General features: G+C 36.7%; 1 protein-coding gene across 1 annotated transcript in view; it reads left to right on the plus strand.

Annotated features, from left to right (window-relative positions):
• Nucleotides 1-13,753, plus strand: part of LOC137618924 (zinc finger protein OZF-like) — a 51,455-nt gene extending 37,702 nt beyond the window's left edge. Inside the window, exons 2-3 of the mRNA XM_068349128.1 lie at nt 8,498-9,840; nt 13,013-13,753. Of these exons, the coding sequence (XP_068205229.1) occupies nt 8,766-9,840; nt 13,013-13,434 (1,497 nt within the window). The 5' untranslated portion in view covers nt 8,498-8,765 and the 3' untranslated portion in view covers nt 13,435-13,753. The remainder of the gene's footprint in view (nt 1-8,497; nt 9,841-13,012) is intronic.
• Nucleotides 13,754-15,101: the final 1,348 nt, after the last annotated feature.

Below are 15,101 nucleotides of genomic sequence, written 5' to 3' on the forward strand. Positions count from 1 at the left end.
GAGAGGTGAATACTCGAGTGCTTGGTCGAGGAGTGAAACTGATAAACGAGTGATCATGAGTGGGAGGTAAAGCAGTTGTTGTTTGTGGATGATACTGTACTGGTTTCAAACTCGGAGGAGAAGCGTGGATGATTAGTGACAGAGTTTTGGAGAGTATTTGAGAGAAGGAAGTTGAGAGTTAATGTGGGTAACAGTAAGGTTATGAGGTGTATGAGAAGGGAGGGTGGTGGTAGGTTAAATATCATGTTATATGGAGAGTTACTTGAGAAAGTAGATCAGTTTAAGCACTTGTGGTCTGTTGTTGCTGCAAATGGTGAAGTGGAAGCAGATGTACGTCAGAGAGTGGATGAAGGATGTAAAGTGTTGAGGGCAGTGAAGGGACTGGTAAGAATATAAGGTTAGGAATGAATGTAAAGAGAGTTCTGTATGGGAAAGTGGATGTACCAACTGCGATGTATGGATTGGAATTGTGGGGAATGAAAGTTACAGAGAGACAGAAATTAAATGTGTTCAAGATGATGTGTCTGAGGAATATTGCTTGTGTATCTCGATTAGATAGGGTTAGGAACGAAGTATTAAGGGTGAGAACGGATGTAAGAAAAGATTTGGTAGCTAGAGTGGATATGAGTGTGTTGAGGTGGTTTGGCCATGTAGAGAGAATGGAGAGTGGCTGTCTGCTGAAGAAAGTGATGAATGCAAGAGTTGATGGGAGAAGTACAAGAGGAAGGCCAAGGTTTGAGTGGATGGATGGAGTGAAGAAAGCTCTGGGTGATAGGAGGATAGATGTGAGAGAGGCAAGAGAGCATGCTAGAAAGAGGAATGAATGGCGAACGATTGTGATGCAGTTCCAGTAGGCCCAGCTGCTTCCTCTGGTTGCCTTGGTGACCGCTGAGGTAGCATCAGTAGTGGATTCGGCACATGAAACTTCATTGTGGTGGGTAACGGAGGAGCACGATGGGCTGTGGCACCCTAGCAGTACCAAACAAACTCGGCTGAATCCCTCCTCAGGCCGGGAGGAGTGGAGAGAGGTAAATTCCCAAGTTTGTTGCTTTTTTATGTTCGTTATCCTCAAAAATTGGGGAAAGGGCCCTGGTAAATAGATAGGTGTTGCAGAACATAGGGAATTGATTTTTGTATATAGTGAAGGCTCCAAATCTGATGCTGGCGTTGGGTTTGTAGTATATAGTATAAGGTAAAGGTCGGAACTTAAGCAAAAGGTTACTGGTATAAAATCTCTAAAACGGGGCATAAAAGAAGCTTGGTTTAAATGTTACACAAAAGCTACTCAACTGATTTTGACCAAACTTGCAAATAATGACTCTATACCATTTTGGATAAAGTACATCAAAGTACAAGTACACAGCAGTACTTGGAAATTAATCTCTGATATTTTTACACAGCATTAAGAGTTTGTGTTATAATAATTGGCAACAGCATTGAGATAGTCTAGATGGAAATGAGATGAGAATAGTAGGCAACATCTCTTTATCGTCTCCTACTTGTCATCTCAGCATTGTTTATACACGTTTAACACATGAGTTTCTGATGACTAGAGAACACTAGACATATTGCAATGACTGTTTGGTGCTCTTGACAGTGAGGCAGTTGTTGATAGAATGCCCCAATTTCAGCACCTTTAGAAATGGATATCTGTCGGAGGCGCGGAGTGAGGATGGCAGGTTCATTCTTGCCAAGATTCTTGGACATGATGTATTGTACAATTCTGACAGTATTTTTAGATTCATTTCAAAAGCAGGTCTTCTGAAGGCTATTTAACTTTTATGAGGATATCTTTAATGTTATTCTTTTAAATAGAATTTCCTTTTATTCCTTAATTATAACATATGATATTGGCGTCAACGACCTTAGATGTCTATCCAGCTCCTCTCCATCTAATCAGCATCGGGTCGATACACCCTGACAAAAAGCCTATCTGCTGGTTTCAGTTTTACCAAAATAAGTGCTCCATAGTAAAGAGCTCCAGATTTGTATTGCTAGGAAAAGTATTATTTCCAAATTTGTTATGTTTCTTTAACTCTTTATGACTCATTATGACTTTTAAAATTTTAGGTGTGATTCTCGACAGGAAATTTACTTTTGAGAAACACATTAGGTCTGTGTCTTCTTTATTTGCACAGAATTATTAGCTTATTGAGAAAGTCTTAAAAGTTTTGGTGATCAATTTTTTCTGAACTAGTGTTTTAGTTCTTTGATTTTACCTTGTTTCGTGTATTGTTCTTTTGTCTTGTCTTCAGCTGCTGATTCACATCTTCATTTGTTGGAGAGGAATTTATGGTCTATTAAACTTCTTATTCCTGATCTTGAGGTCGATTTCTGTAATATTGTTCAATTTGTTCGTTATAGATGTTGCAAAGGATTTTACATAATTCTGACCATCCTTTACATTTAGATCTTCCTGGATAGTAGCACGCTGTTCATAATACTAGGTATGCAGTTAATTCCAATAGTCAGGCCTTCTCCATAATGAGGCTGAAAACCACACAGCATTGTAGAAGCTTTATTCCAGCTGTGTCTATGTTGTGGAATGATCTTCACAACCGAGTAGTTGAATTGGTAGAACTTCAAAAGTTCAAATTTGCAGCAAAAGTTCATATGTTTAACAGGCTGACGTAAGCCTCTTTTTATGGATTTATATGAAAGATCTGTTTTAATGTTACTATTCTTGAAATATTTTATTGTTTTAATGTTGTTACTGTTCTTGAAATATTTTATTTTTAATTTTTTTACTACTTTTCATATAATTTATTCATTTCCTTATTCTCTTTCCTCACTGTGCTATTTTTTCCTGGTGGAGCCCTTGAGCTTATAGCATCCTGCTTTTCCAACTAGGGTTGTAGCTTAGCTAATAATAATAATAATAATAATTATAATATCCCGCTGCAATAGCTCCAACTGGTTTACTCAGATTCACTGGTCTTCCTGGGGTTAAGGACCATCCCTAAGGACACCCTCGATGTCTCAGCAGCTGAAATGGTGTATGGCGACCCGTTGGTAGTCCTTGCTGAATGTTTTGCATCTGCAACCTCCTCTGACAATCTCCATTGCCTACTATCTCACGTTGTTGGAAAATTTACACCTTGCTGCCAGATATACGAGCCCCCAGTGAAGCAACACTTACCGAAAGATTTAAACACCGGAATACATATTTCCATGCGCACCGACACAAGCAAGCCACTGCCAAAGGGCCCTTTCCTCAGTATCCGTTGTAAACAGAAGCCTTTTATAATTAACATTCATGGCAAAGAAGACTGGATCTTCATTTTTTTTATTAGGGATGGTGCAATTCATGTATGACCCAGAGCTTATCACTTTCTCTTGTGGAGGATTTATTTTTTGTTTTATTTTATTTTTGGTTTTGCCAAATCCTGAGAGAGAGAGAGAGAGAGAGAGAGAGAGAGAGAGAGAGAGAGAGAGAGAGAGAGAGAGAGAGATTGTGTTAGCGAGCGAAAGTAGTTAGGTTAACGATCGTTTGTGGTGAGAAAGACTGTAGGTATAAATGAGATTGTTTGTTTATGTTTTAGTTAGGTTACGACAGTGGCGAATGTCTTGGGTGAATGCTTATTTTGATTGGACTGCTGCTCGATTCAGTTGTGTTTGAATGCTGGATTTTACTTATTTAATCATTTTTCGACCAGCGTGGAAGTTATTATATATTTTAACAGTAAGTACAGTTTTGTTTATCTTTGCTTGTCGTGATTGTGAATGATAGGAACAATTTATTATTTATCTTTGATTATAGTGCGATAGTTAAGTTAGTTAGGAGTGTTCATAAGTGTTTTTCTTTTTATTTTGGCAGGCCGTGATTCCTCCTTTGAGAGAGAGATTTTGAATTTTGATTGATGACCTGGCTTGATATAAGGGACTTGGAACTGACTGCTATTTTAGATTTGGATATAACCGTTGATGACCTGGCCTGTGGATTTGGATTGATGATGATGATGATGATGATGATGATGATGATGATGATGATGATGATGATGATAAGGATGATGATTACTGCTTACGAAATCAGCGAGGCAGTTGTGGCAAATTGTCACGCCGTTTAATCAATTAAAGCTGTGATAGTAGTAGTTGTGCCATTAAAGACAGTTTGGCTCGGTGAATGATTACCAAAGTGTTTATTTTTTGTTTTGACTGTTATCTTGCAAAAGTGCTAGTAAATACATGCAATACTACTATGTTTTGTTTTGAAGGTTTGGGTTACGGTGATTTGGTTGTCTGGGCTTAGCATTAAAGTTTTCGTGATTGATATCTTATTGGTTATTTGAATGTTTTTAGTATTAAGTGTTTGTTTTAGTTTGTAAGAAATATATAGTGTTAAGGTTATGTTTTGTTTTGTTTTGTCCTTTTGTCCAAGAGTCTGGTTTTAGATAACGTAAGGGGAAAGTTTGTTTTGTTGAGACAATTGTCTGTAGGTGTGATTCAGGGTGTGGGGCTTGTTTTTTAAACATCCCGCCACATTATTTTGGCGCCCGAACAGGGACAGCCGAGGTGGGATTGAAGCTGGACTCTTGGACGAAGGACTGATAGGATTAGGAATTAGATTTAAGGCTGAAGAACAGGTTGATGAAAAATGGAAGAACAGTTAAGGGTTTTGAAGGAGGAATTGCGGCTGAGTAAGGAGCGTGAGGAGAGGTTGCTAATAGAGAATGAGAGGTTGAACTGGGAGAATGCGGCGATGCAGAAAGAGCTTAGGGAGTTAAAGGGGACAGTAGAGAGAGTGGAAGAATGTGTTGAGATGAGGATGCGAGAGAATGAAGAACGAATAGAGAAACGAATGGAAGATATGATGGGGCAAGTCATGGGGATGATGAAAACTATAATGGGTGAAGGTGCAGTCGGAGGAGTGTCCTCAGCTTCGGGCAATGGGTTGGTAGTGGAAGAGAAGGATAAGGTAGGTGATAATGGGAAAGGAAGTGATAGTGATAGTAGTAATAGTGATGGTGATATTGAAGATAAGGGAATTAGGCATAGTAAGAATGAACAGAAAGGTGAGAGGAAAGATGAAAGGAAAGGTAAAAGTGATGTGAAGAAAGGGAAGAAAAAGTATCAGGCTGATAGCAAGGACGATCGTGAATGGGTGAAAGTGGTAAGTAAGAAAAAGGGTAAGAAGGGAATGGTTAAGGATAGGAATTTAAGTGTGGAAGTGGATTCATTATATTCAAATGAGGAAGAAGGTAACAAGGGAGTAGACAGTGATGATAGCAGTGAGAATGAACGTGATGTGTGTAAGACTGTGTTTATGAGAGAGGTACCTCGGTGTGAAAGGTTCAATGAGCATAGCAGTAGGGATGTATATGATTTTTTCAAGGAGTATGAGAGGTATTGTCAGGATAAGTATGGTGATAGTAAAAGAGTTTGGGCTAGGGAGTTAGGAGAATATTTGACTGGGTATTTGTTGACGATGTATGGAGTGATAATGAGTGTAGGGGACGTTGATTATGAAAGTGTGAAACAGAGAATAATTGAGCAGGTAAAACGTATGAAAGGGAGTGTTAAGTATAAGCGTAAGAATGATTTTGATGAAGCACGGATGAATGCAGGAGAAGCGATATCAATGTACGTATGTAGGTTGGAAACGTTAGCTAGGAAGAAGTATGGGGATGAAGGCATAAATGAGAATAAGAAGTTAATGAGGAAGTTCTTGACAACAGTACCCGAGAATGTGTGTGAATTTATTAATTTGAAACGCAAAGAGAAAATGAGGTGGACGCAAGAGAGATTGACATGGGATGATATACTAGAGATAGTTGAGGATTATGAGTTAGATAGGTGCATGAAAGAAAGTAAATCTGTGAGTGTAAGAGCTGGAATGGAAGAAAGTGTAATAGAATTTGGTAGTTATAAGGATGCAATTTTGAGAGGACCAATGAGGGTAGCTGATTATGTAGTAGATAGGAGTGTTAGGGCGAGTAATGTGGGAATACCTGTAAGGACAAATGAAGGGTTTAGGCAAGGGAATCAGGTTTGGAGGGATAGGAGTGCTAGTGCGCCGCAAGATAGGTCAGGTAGTTGTATCCGTGAAGAGAAGTGTTATAGATGTGGGAAGGAAGGTCATAAGAAGAATGAATGTAGATGGGCTCTAGGTGCTTGTTTTGGATGTGGTGAGGTAGGGCATAGAATTAGCGAGTGCAAGAAAGAGAAAGGGGTAAAATGTTATCGGTGTGGTATGACTGGGCACATAGCGAGTGGATGTCGTAGTAATCATATGAATGTAATTTGTGGTAATTGTGGTAAGGATGGTCATTATGCTAGAATGTGCAAAGAGCCGCGGGGTAAGTGTACGGAATGTGGTGTAGATGGGCATGTAGCTAGGGTATGTAGGAAGAAGGGAGTAAATCAGCCAGGATGTACGGGAAACTAGAGTGTAAGAGGGTTCAGCTGGGTGAGTCCTCCTGTGTGTGTGGAAGGAATAGGATTAATGTTTGCGAGAATGGGATGAATAATTGGTTGGAAATGAGCAAGTATGAATCTAGTATGCATGAGAAGTTAGGGCTGGAAAATAAACAATTAGTGTTAGTTGAATATAGGAAAAAGAGGCGTTTGAAAGTTTTAAGTGAGGAGAAAGTGCAAGGGAAATTTATAGGTATAGGTAACAATACGAATAAGTATGACAAGGGTGTAAATGTACAAGTGAGTGTGGAGGATAAATGTATTAATACAGATGAAACGTGGCTGAGTATGAATGATACCTATAGTGTGTGTGGCTTTTCCTTAGGTGATGTAAAAGAAAGGATGACGAATGCGAGAGTGAGAGATAGGAGAATGATTAGTAGTATGAATGAATCTTTTACTAAAGTTGAGAATGTTTTTGATGAAATGGATGAACTGTTTACAGAAATGAGTGTAATTATAGGGCCAGATGAGAACGAGGTAGATATGATTGTACATGATATATTAGATGATAGGGATTTAGATAAGAATAGTGTTAATGTAGCGAATGATTGTGATAAGGAAGAAGTGAATGAGAGAGTATATGGAGGCCCAGTTACTCGGAGTAGAGGTCCCGTTCCCGACTGCGACTGGGTTATGAAAAAAATAATGTAAGTGTTGTGTGAGAAGGATTTGGCAAAGTAAGGGGGGAGGAATGTGGAGGATTTATTTTTTGTTTTATTTTATTTTTGGTTTTGCCAAATCCTGAGAGAGAGAGAGAGAGAGAGAGAGAGAGAGAGAGAGAGAGAGAGAGAGAGAGATTGTGTTAGCGAGCGAAAGTAGTTAGGTTAACGATCGTTTGTGGTGAGAAAGACTGTTGGTATAAATGAGATTGTTTGTTTATGTTTTAGTTAGGTTACGACAGTGGCGAATGTCTTGGGTGAATGCTTATTTTGATTGGACTGCTGCTCGATTCAGTTGTGTTTGAATGCTGGATTTTACTTATTTAATCATTTTTCGACCAGCGTGGAAGTTATTATATATTTTAACAGTAAGTACAGTTTTGTTTATCTTTGCTTGTCGTGATTGTGAATGATAGGAACAATTTATTATTTATCTTTGATTATAGTGCGATAGTTAAGTTAGTTAGGAGTGTTCATAAGTGTTTTTCTTTTTATTTTGGCAGGCCGTGATTCCTCCTTTGAGAGAGAGATTTTGAATTTTGATTGATGACCTGGCTTGATATAAGGGACTTGGAACTGACTGCTATTTTAGATTTGGATATAACCGTTGATGACCTGGCCTGTGGATTTGGATTGATGATGATGATGATGATGATGATGATGATGATGATAAGGATGATGATTACTGCTTACGAAATCAGCGAGGCAGTTGTGGCAAATTGTCACGCCGTTTAATCAATTAAAGCTGTGATAGTAGTAGTTGTGCCATTAAAGACAGTTTGGCTCGGTGAATGATTACCAAAGTGTTTATTTTTTGTTTTGACTGTTATCTTGCAAAAGTGCTAGTAAATACATGCAATACTACTATGTTTTGTTTTGAAGGTTTGGGTTACGGTGATTTGGTTGTCTGGGCTTAGCATTAAAGTTTTCGTGATTGATATCTTATTGGTTATTTGAATGTTCTTAGTATTAAGTGTTTGTTTTAGTTTGTAAGAAATATATAGTGTTAAGGTTATGTTTTGTTTTGTTTATTTCGTCCTTGTTGTCTAAGAGTCTGGTTGTAGATTACGTAAGGGGAAAGTTTGTTTTGTGGAGACCATTGTCAGTAAGTGTGATTCAGGGTGTGGGGCTTGTTTTTTTAAACATCCCGCCACACTCTTATTTTAAGCAAATAGTGGGAAATAGTGGCCTCTGTTTGTTTCCCCACAGATCAGGACTGGAACACTTCTAGGGAAGCTACAGGGCCTTCCAGATTTGGTTTCAAGGGGACTTCCAACCATCTAATCAGCGAGTCTCCCGAATTAAAGGACTCATGTTTTTATAGATAGGACAATTACCAATTACTTTTTCATTTTATTTCATAAAACTCCAACATTTTAATTTTGCCCCACTCCAATGATAGGTGTTCTCTGTTATTTCAGACTTTTCATACCAAAGGAAATGATCATGCACTTCCTGTGACAAGATTGTATAAATTACTGAAGATATCTGCAAAAGATACAGGACTGGGAAAAAGGAAGAAGAAAACATACAGGATTGGGAAAGAGGAAGAAGAAGAAAAAGAGATATAGGACTGGGAAGAAGAAAGAATTGTTTGTGTTGGTTCATGTTGTAAGGCTTTAATGTAAAGAATAGGGAGTTTAGTGTTAACTTTATCTTCGGACACTGTTGTCGATAGTATTGAAGAGGATGTCATCCAGTGATAGGGAGAGGATGAGGAACTCTGAACTATTAGAATTTCCAGTCAAAAGTGAAATGGAAGAATCTTTTTCACACACTGCAGACAATTTGGAAAATAATGATGTGGCTGACATTGTCAGGCTCTTTGAAGATGACTCTCTTCGAGACATGGAATTCAAAGCAGAGCCAGAAATAGAATTCAAAGCAGAGCCAGAAATAGAATTCAAAGCAGAGTCAGAAATAGAATTTAAAGCAGAGCCAGAAATATTTCAGTCAAGTGAAAGTGGCATGAAATATTCTTTGGACTCTGATGCAACAGTGAGTGAAGAGGATTTACAAATCAGCACAAGGGAAGTCGATAAAGAGGAGGAGGAGATTGTAAAGACAGGTGTGAAGGAGGAATGTTACATACAGTTGGGATCCAGTAGGAAAGAGGACAAAGGAAAGGGAAGAGGAAGAGGAAAAGAATGTTTACAGAATAAGGAGGAGCATATTGAAAACAGTAGCTCTGAAAAACCTCTTTGTAAAAAAAGTTATTTTAAATCTCCCACTGATGTTGGTATGATGTTGGGTGGGAATTATGAAGAAAAACAATTTATTGGAGTACTCAAACCCTCTAACACTCAGAAGCTAATTCACACTGGAGGCCATTTCAGATGCAAAGAATGTAGCAAAACATTTCCTAACGAAATTGGTATTGAAGCACATTATGGGACTCACACTAGGAGGCGGTCATTCAAGTGTAGTGAATGTGGCAAAGGGTTTTTTTGGAAAAAGAATCTCAAAGTACATTTAAGAACTCACAATGGGGAGAAGCCATTTAAGTGTAGTGTCTGTGACAAAGCATTTTCTCAGAGACAGCATCTCAGAGAGCATCATAGAATTCACACTGGGGAGAAGCCATTTAAATGCAGTTTCTGTGACAAAGCATTTTCTCAGAGACATCATCTCAGAGAGCATCATAAAATTCATACTGGGGAGAAGCCATTTAAATGCACCTTTTGTGACAAAGCATTTTCTCGGAAAGACAATCTTGCAAAACACCATAGAATTCATACTGGGGAGAAGCCATTTAACCCTGGATAGGTACGCTCCTCGGACACCCCTTTAAGGGTATACTCGGACGCGAACGACCCCGACGCCAAAAAAAATTCTTGAAAAATCAGTTTTTGCAGTAACCTCCTTTTTTCTTTTGCCAAAAAAAACTTCAATGAATGCTTAAAACAACTGTATAGATAAATACTACTCATCTGCAGATAAACTATTTATTATAAATATTTTAAAAAAATTAAGTAGAAAAAAAAAGACCTGACATAAAAATTCATAAAAAAAAAGTTTATACATATATACACAAATCCTTTTAGGAATTGATTCTTGAATGTTTAGGACACATCTTGATGTATTTTGGATGAAGTCAGACCCATGGAGGTGAAGATCTGAAATGAGAAAAAAAGGGTAACATTTTTTGGCCAAAAAAATTTGTCCAAATTTCATGAATTTTTTTGGGTACCCAAATGAAATAGGAAGTGGCTAATTTTTTTAGGGAATAAACATATGTTATCCTAAAATAGAAATATGTAAAAAAATCTTCATTATTTTGTAAATTACATTTATATCAGGGGCCATATCTAAAGGTAATTTTTTGAGTACTTAGAAATTCCGTAAAAAAATACATATATTTAATATATAATATGATATTTATGCAGGTAAAAATATACCAATATATCACAAATTCTATAGGGAACAAGAATATATATAGATAGGGCAGCTTACGCTTCGGATATGTCCACAAAATGGCCGCCAACCACACTGACTCAGACTCCCTAATCTGCCACTTGAAATGTAGGAAGGGTATGTCAATTTCAAGGTGTTATTTACTAATCTAATTATTATTGGATATGCATAAAAATTGTATGGTGGGTTGCTGGGTAATTGTCGATTATTTTACGACTATAAAATTAAAATTCTGACCCAAAAAAATTTTTTTGAAGGGAAATAAAATCGAAAAAAAAAATGTAAAACAATATTTTAGCTAAAAAAGTTTGATGATATTCAATCAAAAAAAAAGTAAACAAAATTTTCCGACAAATAAACATCTAGAGGAATCATTACTCTGTGATAGTTCCTTAGTACGTAGTAATTTTGAAAGAATTGGGAAAAAACAAAAAAATGGCAATCACCGGAAAATCGAACACATACCTATATATACGCCATATCTGGCTAAAAAAAAGATAGGCATGGGTAGCCAGATCATCTAGAAACACTTTCCAACACTATAAAAATATATGTTTTGCGACACTACTTGCCAATTCCTTACGGTAACATGACTAAGCAAAAAAATGCAAAACAAATAAAAAGGGGCACTCGCGGAAAAATGGCTAACATTCTAATATACGGCATTTCAGAAAAAAAAAATTCAGCCACGTGCTAGGCAAACCATCAAGGCACATTTTCCGACAAATAAACATCTAAATGAATAATTACTCTGTGATAGTTCCTTAGTACGTAGTAATTTTGAAAGAAATGGGAAAAAACGAAAAAATGGCAATCACAGGAAAATCGAACACATACCTATATATACGCCATATCTGGCTAAAAAAAGAAGATAGGCATGGGTAGCCAGATCATCTAGAAACACTTTCCAACACTATAAAATTATAAGTTTTGCGACATTACTTGCCAATTCCTTACGGTAACATGACTAAGCAAAAAAATGCAAAACAAATAAAAAGGGGCACTCGTGGAAAAATGGCCATTCTAATATACGGCATTTCAGAAAAAAAAAATTTCAGCCACGTGCTAGGCAAACCATCAAGGTATATTTTCCGACAAATAAACATATAAATGAAATATTACTCTGTGATAGTTCCTTAGTACGTAGTAATTTTGAAAGAAATGGGAAAAAACGAAAAAATTGCAATCACAGGAAAATCGAACACATACTTATATATACGCCATATCTGGCTAAAAAAAAAATAGGCATGGGTAGCCAGATCATCTAGAAACACTTTCCAACACTATAAAAATATAAGTTTTGCGACACTACTTGCCAATTCCTTACGGTAACATGACTAAGTAAAAAAATGCAAAACAAATAATAAGGGGCACTCGCGGAAAAATGCCCAACATTCTAATATACGACATCTCAGATAAAAAAAAAAGACATGCACGTGTTAGCCCAACCATCAAGGCACACTTTCTAACACATAAACATGAAAAAAAAATCAATAATATACGGCAATTCCTTACTACGTAGTAAATTTTTACAAATATTGAAAAAAAACAGAAATTGGCAACCGCAGTTAAATACCCAATATACCAATAACTACGTCGTATCTGACAAAAACAAAATCACGCATGGGTAGCCAGATCATCTAGACACACTTTCCAACACTAAAAAAGCAAAAGTTTTACGACACTATTTCGCAATATCTTACGGAAAAATGACTTGGCAAAAAAATGAAAAAAAATGAAAAAGGGACACTCGCGGTAAAATGCCCGACATTCTAATATACGACATCTCAGATAAAAAAAAAAGACATGCACGTGTTAGCCCAACCATCAAGGCACACTTTCTAACACATAAACATGAAAAAAAAATGAATAATATACGGCAATTCCTTACTACGTAGTAATTTTTACAAATATTGAAAAAAAAACAGAAATTGGTAACCGCAGTTAAATACCCAATATACCAATAACTACGTCGTATCTGACAAAAACAAAGTCATGCATGGGTAGCCAGATCATCTAGACACACTTTCCAACACTAAACAAGCAAAAGTTTTACGACACTATTTGGCAATATCTTACGGAAAAATGACTTGGCAAAAAAATGAAAAAAAATGAAAAAGGGGCCCTCGCGGTAAAATGGTCCTCGTGGTGATGAACGACATTTTAACTAAAAAAAAAAACATGCACATGGTAGCCAAACAATCCACCAAGACTTTCCACAACTGATAACCTATACAAGTTGCACCATTCTACGACAATTTCATAATACGTAATAACTTTGATAATTATGCAAACTACCCTAGAAGGGTAAACTCGGACGCGAACGACCCCGACGCGTCTCAGAAATCGGGGAAGGAGTACAGCTACAGCAATGCACATCTGGACACTACTAGAGCGTGTAGGGGAGACACCTCCTGCAGGTCGATCACCCACAAATTCAGTCACGGGGGTGAGTCACGTGAGAAAAACCTGTTTTTTTTTTACGCTCGGGGTCGCAAACGACCCACCGTACCTATCCAGGGTTAAATGCAATTTCTGTGACAAAACATTTCATCAGAGACATAGTCTCAGAGAGCATCATAGAATTCATACTGGGGAGAAGCCATTTAAGTGCAATTTCTGTAACAAAGCCTTTTCTTGGAGTCAAAATCTTACACAGCATCATAGAATTCATACTGGTGAGAAGCCATTCAAATGTAGTTTCTGTGACAAAACATTTTCTCAGAGAAATCATCTCAGAGAGCATCATAGAATTCATACAGGGGAGAGGCCATTTAAATGCAGTTTCTGTGAGAAAACATTTTCTCAGAGACGTCATCTTAGAGGGCATCATAGAATTCATACTGGGGAGAAGCCATTTAGATGCAGTTTCTGTAATAAGGCTTTTAACAGGAAATCACATGTGAAACGTCATATGAAGATTTGTGCCAAAGAAAATTTGTAAGGAATTGGGGAAGTCGTGTTCTTTTGAAAAGATGAAATTGCTGTTACAAAGTGATTAAATTTCTATACTTAATTAGATGGAATTGAGTCCATTATTTTGCAAATGATTTTTTGTGGGACTTTTACAAACAAGTTGAATGGAATTTTGATCAAGAAAGAAAAACATGTTCGAATTGATGAGATCTGTTTTTCCTTGGTGATGTCTAGTTGGTTGTGATGTTGTCATCTCTTGTTAACTAGTTTTACACCTCGTTGTACAGCATACAGCAAAATTGGTGGTACCGGAATTCATTGATTATCGTTTGAATGTTACTAACTGGCAGCTCTCACATTCTTCACATTTCTAATGAATTTTGAAACTATCTTTTTATGAAAATATCATCTAGATCATTATGGAAAAATTGACCCAGTAATCTTTAATTATGATAAAAAAATATCTAATTTTTCTGACTTTTTAGCCACCATAGTTATGTATTTAACGTAAAAAAAATGCATTGAAATGTAGTTGTGGGCGAGGTCTAACCGGACATCAACTGACAGTCTCATCATGGCACTCTCACAAGCAAGTCATCTGTCAAATATGGTTGGAGCTACCCAACAGCTATAGGATAACTGTAACTCTAGTTAGGCTTATTTCACCAGATTCTCTATAAAATATTGATACAACCAATCTTCTTGACATCAATGAAACAACTGTTTCTAGAAGGCTAAATGACACAGTGAAGGAGAAAAATCTAAAAACCATCCTAGGAGGTGAGAGACCCCGCTGCTGCACAACTGCAGATGATGCTTAAGATTTATAAAGCCAATAGCATAGGCCTAGACTCCAGAGCCATCCTATCATCATCATCACCATTATTATTATTATTATTATTATTATTATTATTATTATTACTGTTTTTATTTTTATTATAATTTATGGTACGTTGTTATTGTATTTCTTTAGAATATGCCCACAACACATGTGTCTGAATATGCCTGACCTGATTATAGTTTTCTGTTCGTAAAGTAAAAGTAAAATAGTAGAATTAATTGTATTTCAAATAGGGAAGATAACTCACCATCTCTCTTATTTATCTATTTATTTACTTTTCCTCACGCTGAAAAAAACCCATTGGGAGACTAGAATTATGTAAGTAAGCTATGACTTGTAATAATATATTGCAAGTTTTGAATTCAAGATCCTAACTAACGTTTGTTTCATACACAAAACGAAATAAGCAAATAATAAGTAATGATTTTGAAATCATACCCCAAATGCATAAGTTGTTGTCATTAGACTATATGGGGCTGCTTAAACTTTCTCCATCTAGACACCCTCTTTCCCAATTTGAATCCTTCTATCCAGACAGACAACAGACAATTCAAAGACTAGTCTCACTGACTCTCGCTTAGTCACGTTAACAAAGAGATTTGTGCTTCAGTAACATATTTGATATTTGTTCTGAAATATTATTTTAGCTTGAATTTTTTTTTTTTTTTAATGTAACATTATTCAATGATAAAATTACCCATAACAAGTGACCAACCATGTCTCATGCATACACATGTTTACAGAGTGAAATATAAGATTTAATACTAATTGTCAACTTAGGAACAATTCTTGTGTGAAGCAAAAATAAAAAAGTATCACCAGTTTTGTTGCATACTGTACTGTACCTCTGACTC

Source organism: Palaemon carinicauda, chromosome 25, assembly GCF_036898095.1.
Source record: "Palaemon carinicauda isolate YSFRI2023 chromosome 25, ASM3689809v2, whole genome shotgun sequence".
In the NCBI taxonomy this organism is placed as follows: Eukaryota; Metazoa; Arthropoda; class Malacostraca; order Decapoda; family Palaemonidae; genus Palaemon; species Palaemon carinicauda.